Genomic DNA, 8,524 nt, shown 5'->3' with positions numbered 1-8,524 from the left:
TAGAGACGGGGTTTCACCATGTTGACCAGGATGGTCTCGATCTCTTGACCTCGTGATCCACCCGCCTCGGCCTCCCAAAGTGCTGGGATTACAGGCTTGAGCCACCGCGCCCGGCCCGCCATACAACTTTTCATCATACCAACAGGACTCAAGGGCTCCTTGAGAGCTGTGTGTGGTTCTTAGAAGTTACATAGTATATGCCTTTTAGGAAAACACTGGAATTTTCTACTGAGCCAGGATAGGTAGCCAAGTAATGCCAACAGACATACCACATAACTATTTCAAAAAACATAACTAAAACTGGAAGCAATAATTCATGAAAGAAGACTCCAAAATCATTTTGAATGCTGTAAGTCTCAACACAGAAACAAAAATGTATTTTGGCCTAAAAAGTCTGGGAAAGTGGAAGTAAGAATTTGAAACTAAGACATTTTCCTAGAGGAAACCACAAATCCTATAGCCCTTTTCTTTGTCCTACAGAAAATTAATGAAAAAATTTCATATAAGGAATACAGTTTCAAACAGATCTTAGATAAGCAAATTACAATCCTTTTGGAAAGCTTTGGAAGCCAAAAAAATTATATTCTTGTAAAAAAATTCAAGCGAACTAATCATTTTGTGAATTAAACATCCCTTCCCATGTCGCCTACATAAGAAGACAAGTGGAACCAGGGAAACAGGATTCAAGATTTGCATTTTTTACTACAATTTTTTTTTACAATAAGCATTTATTCATGTGTCATTGGTGCCTTTTGTTTATTTATTTATTTTTCTAAGACAGAGTCTTATTTTGTCACCCAGGCTGGAGTGCAGTGGCGCGATCTCGGTTCACTGCAACCTCCGACTCCCGGATTCAAGGGATTCTTCTGCCTCAGTCTCCCAAGTAGCTGGGACTACAGGCACGTGCCACCACACCCAGCTACTTTTTTATTTTTAGTAGAGACAGGGTTTCACCATGTTGCCCAGGCTGCTCTCGAACTCCTGACCTCATAGGTGATCTGCCTGCCTCAGCCTCCCAAAGTGCCTGGATTACAGGTGTAATCCAATAAAAATTGGAGGTATAAAATAATTAATTAATTAATTAGACTTTTGATACCTGGGGGCAAAGGGGTTTTCTTCTGAATCAGAACCACTGCAACTTTTGTATTTCTTCCTTGTAAGCTTTGCCTGCAATGAAAGAGCAAGAATAAAATTAATTATTTTAACTTAAAAAAATGTACCCATGACTTCATATAAAATACAATCTTGGTAATACAACTGAAGACAAATTTCAACTAAAAAAACCAAGATCAGAGGAAACCTTTGCCTGCTCACAAAGCACATATATGCCACAATGATTTGAATTCTAAAAGTATGATCTCACATCTTCTAATCTTAAAAATCTGCCTTAAAAGCAAAAGATTAATACATACTTTTATGTAAAAGTGACAATACAACTTAATTCTTTATGGTGATACATTGCAAAGTAGTCATCCAAAAGAAATAATTATTTGAAATTGAAATAGTGTTAAAGCAAAGTGTTCCCAAAGACTAAACAGTATATTACTCTGTCTCCAAGAAAGATAATAAATGCAAGAAAAACATTTGGAAATTCAGACCAATTAGTCTTCTAAATTTCTTCACATACCCAGCATTATATATAGTCAATAATTATGCTACCCGTGAGGAAGCGAACAAGATTCATTGGAGGTCAATCCCCCAAGTGACCACTGCAGTCCGAACAGTACTCCGTTGCCTTCAAGAAACGTTAGTGAATAACACACATGTGCAAACTGACAGCCACCCTGACAGAGAAGATCATACCTGACTATTTCCACTCTGGTGGCGCACTCAGACTGCTTTTCTTTCCACTGAGGCTCATCCCAGTCCAGTTCATAGAATACAACCACCAGGGCTGGCACCAGATTCAGATGCTTATTCATCCAGCCAGTCTTTAAGATCCCTTTAGGAATGTACCACTCATAGGAAGTTCTCTGCAAACATTGGCAAAAGTTGAAAAGTTACCTGATGGCAGCAGAAACCACCTGTTACTGAGTGCCAGGCACTTCATGTGCACTACTCTCATTTAATATACACACCTCCCATTTTTGATTAGGAAACTCAGGCTTACAGGTTCAGTAAGAATTAGTAAGTGTTGAAGGTGGAATCTCAACCCTAGAGAAGCTATACTTCCCATTTAAAGAATGACTAAAGCCAAAGAGTTTCTATCAGCCTCATAACTAAATGCATAAAATGATGATGCATGTCTAATGCTGTCAAGGGTCTCAAATACTTTGTTAAAAAAAAAAAAAAAGTAGCCCATTTCCAGGTAAATTCTACTTATATTGTTCACCATTTCAGCTTCTGTTCTTATATAACTTTTAAAATAAAATATTACCTAAAATCCAATATGGCTTTATTTCAAAGACATACTGCCGTGATGGCATTTCACCTCACTTGTGGATGAAGTAAAAGGCAGAGAATAGTTCTTAAACATAGAAGCCTAACAGCAGCCGCTTGGGTCTGAGCACTAAGTGCCGCAGAGTGGGAAGGGACGCTGTAGATTTCAGTGTCAGCCCTGAAGAACGCAGTGGAAACCTCACATTCCTTCCAAATCACCCGCGCTGACTCAGACTACTCCACTTCATGTTGCTGAAGTGTCTACCACCAGTAATGAGGTCAGTAAGGAAGCCTGACACAAAATAACATGGGATTCAGCCACGAGCTGGGAACAGATAAATGAAAAGTAGCCTGAATTCGAGCACTGAGAAAGGAGAAAAAGGGGCTTGTGGTCTGGGGCCCTGCCTTCCTGACACAAACATGACACTAAAAAAAAAATCATCAGGCTGAAGTTCGAGACCAGCCTGGCCAACATAGTGAAACCCCATCTCTACTAAAATACAAAAGTTAGCCAGGTGTGGTAGTGGGCACCTGTAATCCCAGCTACTTAGGAGACTGAGGCACGAGAATTACTTGAACCCCAGAGGCAGAGGTTCCAGAGAGCCGAGATCATGCCATTGCACTCCAGCTTGGGTGACAGAGTGAGACTCCATCTCAAAAAAATAAATAAATGAAAAAGAAAGAAAGAAAAATAATCGTGAAAGGCCAGGGCTGGGGTGCTATTACTTGTACAACTTCAGACAGCTCAGTTTCTAGGGCTGGGTATATGAAACAGTGTCTCCTGTGTGTGGTTCTCAAATACATACACACCAAATAATCAGCTGGTGACCAAGTCCTACATTCTCAGAGACCAACTGGGGCGGCCTGCAATCTACATTTTAAATAAATTCCCCAGGTTATGATGACACATTTGGTCCAGAGACTACTGTGTCAGAGACACTGCTCTAGGACAAAAGAAAAAAAAAGATATGGGTCAGAAGTAAAAGGGTTTTATCACCTGACTTTCAAACTGACCTCATAAGATTATGATAAATAAAAATCAACCAATATACATAAACTGCTTAAAACAGTAAACTGCTTTACTGCTTTTTTGCAACTATATTAGCTATTAGTGATACTACCATCATGATAGTAATTATTGTCTAAGGTAAAGCAGTGTCTACTATGTTGTTTGCCTTAAAAGTCAGTTTTGAACTTAATACCTTTCTTCATTCCACAATGAATAAACTGCCTTAGTTTACGTATAACTCCTCCAGAACAGGGAACCTGTCTTACCTCAGTTCGTATCACCAGCTTGTTGCATGGTTCCAGGTACCTATCGCAAAGCAAGTCCTCAAAAAATCTGTGAAATTGAACCAAATTGCACAGACCATGGGATTCTACAATGACATTAGTAATGATGGTGCGGAATGCAAGACCTTCCTTTTAGAGTGTGGACTATGTTAAAAATATGGAGACTTGAGGTTTTTCCCTACAAACAAAAAAGGGGAAACCTAGGCTCATAAGATACAAAGCTTTATAAAGTTATTATTCCTCTGGAGTTAAAAAAAAATAACTATTATTAAACATATATGCAGTGTATTACATGAAAATGCCTAAGGCTTTCTTTATGCACCACTGTAACCACTGTCTTGATAAACTCAGCACATACAACAGAACAAAAAAGACACACACATTCATACACACACAGAGACGGAAAGAACATATCCCATCATGATGCCATTACCTTGGGTCTACATTTGGGATACTCATGATCACCTGGGAGCACCTTGAAAGAAATTGGTACCCGATCAGCTCTCCGATTGGCACAGAAGGCATCCCAGACAGCTCGATGGACTGCATTAAAAACTACATCCAGGCCCGTCAGAGTAACAAAGGCCATAGGCCGGCAACATAATTCCACAGGGAAGTCCCACTGTGTGGGGCTCATGTTTACGATGTCACAAAAAACCTGAAATACAAACGTTAATACACTCATAATTCACTTTTTAAAACTAATCTTCATTTCTAATGTATGAGTCTCCATTTAAAAATCATTACCAAAAAAAAAAAATCATTACAAAACCGGGTATGGTGGCTCATGTGTGTAATCGCAACACTTTGGAAGGCTGAGGCAGGTGGATCACTGGAGGCCAGGAGTTCAAGACCAGCCTAGCCAACAAATAAAACCTCATCTTGACTAAAAATACAAAAAAATTAGCTGGGCGTGGCGGCACATGCCTGTAACCCCAGCTACTCTGGGGCTGAGACATGAGAATCACTTGAACCCAGGAGGCGGAGGCTGCAGTGAGCCGAGATCATGCCACTACACTCCAGTCTAGGCAACAGAGTGAGCCTCTATCTCAAAAAAAAAAATAAAATCATCATTATAAAAAGGCTTTGAGTATCTGCAAATTGTGAAACAGACAGAACAGAGAAAAAGGGAAAACTTTTTTTTTTTTTTTTGAGACAGAGTCTTGCTGTCCCCAGGCTGTAGTGCAGTGGCACGATCTCGGCTCACAGCATCGTCCACCGCCTGAGTTCAAACGATTCCCCTGCCTCTACCTCTTGAGTAGCTGGGACTACAGGCGTGCGCCACCGTGCCCGACTAATTTTTTTGTATTTTTAGTAGAGACCGGGTTTCACCTTATTGGCCAGAATGGTTTTGATCTCCTGACCCCGTGATCCGCCCACCTCGGCCTCCCAAAGTGCTAGGATTACAGGCGTGAGCCACCATGCCAGGCCAGGGAAAACTCTAATTCCTGAACTGGACCTATTAAAACGTAGTAACTATATGACATTTAAAAAAAACTTTAATGTTAAAAATGTTGAAGTCAACTTTAAGACAAATCAGTATTTTCAGTTATGTCTCAAAATGTACACAGAACTTTGAAATTAGCAGACCAAGAAAACAGGAGGATGATTAAATTAAAACAGATCTACATGATCTATTTCAACTGTAAAAGAAAAATATATTGAAAGAAAAATATAAAAGAAAAAAATTGACTTACATATAATGAAACTTCCCCTAATTTCTCTGTAATTGCCAATACTGAATTTCTGAAACATAGGATATTATTAAAATAATAGGCTTTAATTTATTTCATTATCTAAATAGTAGCTATGTTGTCTCATTTCCTACAATATAAAATTTACTATTTAAAGGAAAATCTGTAAGGGAAAAACTAGCAATGAATGGAAACCTCTCAGATGGTATGTTTCCACTGCATTCTTTAGCTAAGAATCAGTCCGTAATAAACCTAAAGTATGCTCTGACTTTATAAAAGCAAGTATATAAAACTATGTCTATCCCAAACAAGATTGCCATTATACTTCTAATATAATCTTATTTGAAAAAGGATGTAATAAGGTTCTTTTTTTTTTTGAGACAGAGTCTCACTCTGTCACCAGGTGCCAGGCTGGAGTGCAGTGGCACAATCTTGGCTGACTGCAACCTTCGCCTCCTGGGTTCAAGCAATTCTCCTGCCTCAGCCTCCCGAGTAGCTGGGATTACAGGCACACGCCACCATGCCCAGCTAATTTTTGTATTTTAAGTAGAGAAAGCGTTTCACCATGTTGGCCAGGATGGTCTCCATCTCTTGACCTCATGATCTGCCCGCCTCAGCCTCCAAAGTGCTGGGATTACAGGCGTGAGCCATCGCACCCAGTCTGTAACGAGGTTCTTTTAAAAGGCAATCTACACCAGTACATTACAGAGAATCCAGGTCAGGCACAAGTGGCTCATGCCTATAATCCCAGCACTTTGGGAGGATGAGGTGCCAGAGGATTGTTGAGGCCAGGAGTTGGAAACCAGCCTGGGCGACATAGTGAGATCCTGTCTCTAAAAGAAATAAAAAAGAAAACAGCTGGGCATGGTGGTGTGCACTTGTAGTCCCAGCCACTTGGGAGGCTGAGATGGGAGGGTCATTTGAGTCTAGGTGTTTAAAATTACAGTGAACTATGATTGTGCCATTGCACTCCAGCCTGGGTGACAGAGCAAGATTATGTCGCACACACACAAAAAAAGTTATTCCAAACAAAATTATCACTATATTTTTAATATAATCTTATTTGAAAAAGAGTATGTCATCAGGCTCTTTTAAAAGGTGATCTACACCGTTATATTATAGAGAAGTCGAATATAATCTTTGTGAAAAGTGAGACACACTTAGGCTAATACTTGATTCCAAAACATGGAATATTTTTAACTGAAAGGTTAATTTAGGAAAGACTATTAGGTTTCTCATGTTTAAATACTGAAAGAACAATAGGTATTGAATAAACGATTTACAAAGCTTGCCAGAAATGTCTACAATGGATAGTTTTAGAAGTGTTTAAATATTTTTAGGACAGGATTAAGTTATGAGGACAAAGGATTGCATGTTCAGAGAAAGAAACAGTCTAGTTATGGTCATTTGGGAGTGAAAATTAAAAAGAGGTGACCATACCAGGCTCAGTGGTTCACACCTGTTATCCCAGCACTTTGGGAGGCTGAGGCAAGCAGATCAGGAGGTCAGGAGTTCAAGATCAGCCTGATCAATAAGTGAAACCCCATTTCTACTAAAAATACAAAAATTAGCAGGGCATGGTGGTACGCACTTGCAGTCCCAGCTACCTGGGAGGCTGAGGCAGGAGAATCCCTTGAACCTCGGAGGCGGAGGTTGCAGTGAGCCGAGATGGCGCCACTGCACTACAGCCTGGGCGTCAGAGCAAGACTCCAACTCAACGAATAAAAAAAGAGGTGACCAAAATGCAACACAGGTACCTTTGCTTAATATGAAAGAGTCTTAGACTAGGGGCCATTTCCTGTAATAACTCCAGAGGCCCAAAAGACATTAGCTGTGGTCTTTGAATATGGAGTTGAAATAAGAGGAACTATAAATGACTGTGTCATACAATGGATCTATGAGCCACATAAATAAATTAAAATTTTCTAGCAGTCATATTAAAAAGTAAAAAGTGGAATTCATTTTAATATTCTAGTTAACCCAGTACAGTATATCCAAAATATTATCATACTGACACTAATATAAAAGTTATCAGTGACATATTTTACCTTCTTTTATACTAGCTCTTCAATATCTGGTGTGTATTTTATGCTCACAGCACATCTCAATTCAAATTAGCCTTTTTCAAATGCTTGATGCAGCTGCTGGCTACAGAACTGGACAGCAGAGATCTAAATTATGGAAAATCTGTCCCAAAATGACTGCATGAAAATTGTATTGGAAATCCTTGCTACGTTCTCCTGTGGCACTTGAAACGGTCGTGCTTAATTCTGCAGCAAAGGAATGAGAACAAGAACACCGATACTGCACAGGCGCAGACTGAATGGATCTCAATGACAGCCTGGAAGGAGAAATTTCAGGTATCCTGGAAGAAGCCAATGGAGCAATCAACGAAACGACACAAGAAAGGAAAGGCAGCTATACAAAGTGAATAATGGATGGGAGATGAAGTAGGGCAAGGGACATCAACTGGCAACTAGCGTGGAAAGAAACGTGACCCAACCAAAGTGGCAGCTAAAGAAAGCCCCTAACCTAAAGTGGGTGCTATTTTTTTTTTTTTTTTTAAATGAACTGGAAGTTCAGCGTGCAGGACACAAGGCTACTAAGAATGGGATTCAGAGACGTCCAACTACAAAACAAGGTGTTTCGATGTTAAAGATGAGAAGTAACAACCCAACCTAGGAAAAGCACCGTCCCCGTAGTGGCAGTACCTGCTCTGGTAGTTCCAAGGAGGAAAGGTAGAGAAATAACCTTGCAGTCCCTAAAGGCAGGTATCTTCCTCCTCTTATTCCCCTGTGTTAAGCCTGGGAGGTCCTAGAAACGGGTGCGTCTTTCCTTGGGTCTGAAAGAGAAGCGCCAGGATTGCACCCGTCGATGCAATAGCAAAACGCAGGCCCCCAAACCAGCATTGTTAAGAGCTAGCTCTCTTCCTCGGCGGTCCCGCCTGGCCCCGCGGGTCTCCGGGCCCAGACTCACCAAGGCCCCACGCCCCGGGCCCGCTGCAGCTGAGGCCGGTCGCCGCCAGCAGGGACAGGACGAGGGGAGGCGGGAAGCTGTCACAAGGCCGAGGCCCGTCCCCACCGCCGCAGCCCCGCGGCCAGCTCCAGCAGGCTGGACTTCCCTGTACCCACCTCCGCCGGCACAGGAAGCACTTTCTG

General features: G+C 41.1%; 1 protein-coding gene across 5 annotated transcripts in view; it reads right to left on the bottom strand.

Moving 5' to 3' along the window:
- Positions 1 to 8,498, bottom strand: part of TRAPPC11 (trafficking protein particle complex 11) — a 54,369-nt gene extending 45,871 nt beyond the window's left edge. For 2 of the 5 annotated variants that reach the window (XM_017549551.2, XM_037746076.1), the window contains exons 1-5: positions 8,343 to 8,498; positions 8,078 to 8,208; positions 4,106 to 4,330; positions 1,804 to 1,973; positions 1,097 to 1,167 (exon numbers count right to left, since the gene is read on the bottom strand). In XM_017549551.2, the coding sequence (XP_017405040.1) occupies positions 1,097 to 1,167; positions 1,804 to 1,973; positions 4,106 to 4,309 (445 nt within the window). In that variant the 5' untranslated portion in view covers positions 4,310 to 4,330; positions 8,078 to 8,208; positions 8,343 to 8,498. Of the gene's footprint in view, positions 1 to 1,096; positions 1,168 to 1,803; positions 1,974 to 4,105; positions 4,334 to 7,414; positions 7,583 to 8,077; positions 8,212 to 8,342 lie in introns of those variants that run through there. The other 3 variants (XM_017549556.2, XM_017549553.2, XM_037746075.1) reach the window with 3 other exon arrangements.
- Between the last annotated feature and the right edge of the window lie 26 nt (positions 8,499 to 8,524).

The sequence above is a fragment of the Cebus imitator genome, unplaced genomic scaffold (assembly GCF_001604975.1).
Source record: "Cebus imitator isolate Cc_AM_T3 unplaced genomic scaffold, Cebus_imitator-1.0 Scaffold11, whole genome shotgun sequence".
Classification (NCBI taxonomy): domain Eukaryota; kingdom Metazoa; phylum Chordata; class Mammalia; order Primates; family Cebidae; genus Cebus; species Cebus imitator.
This window is presented reverse-complemented; position numbering and strand designations above follow the sequence as displayed.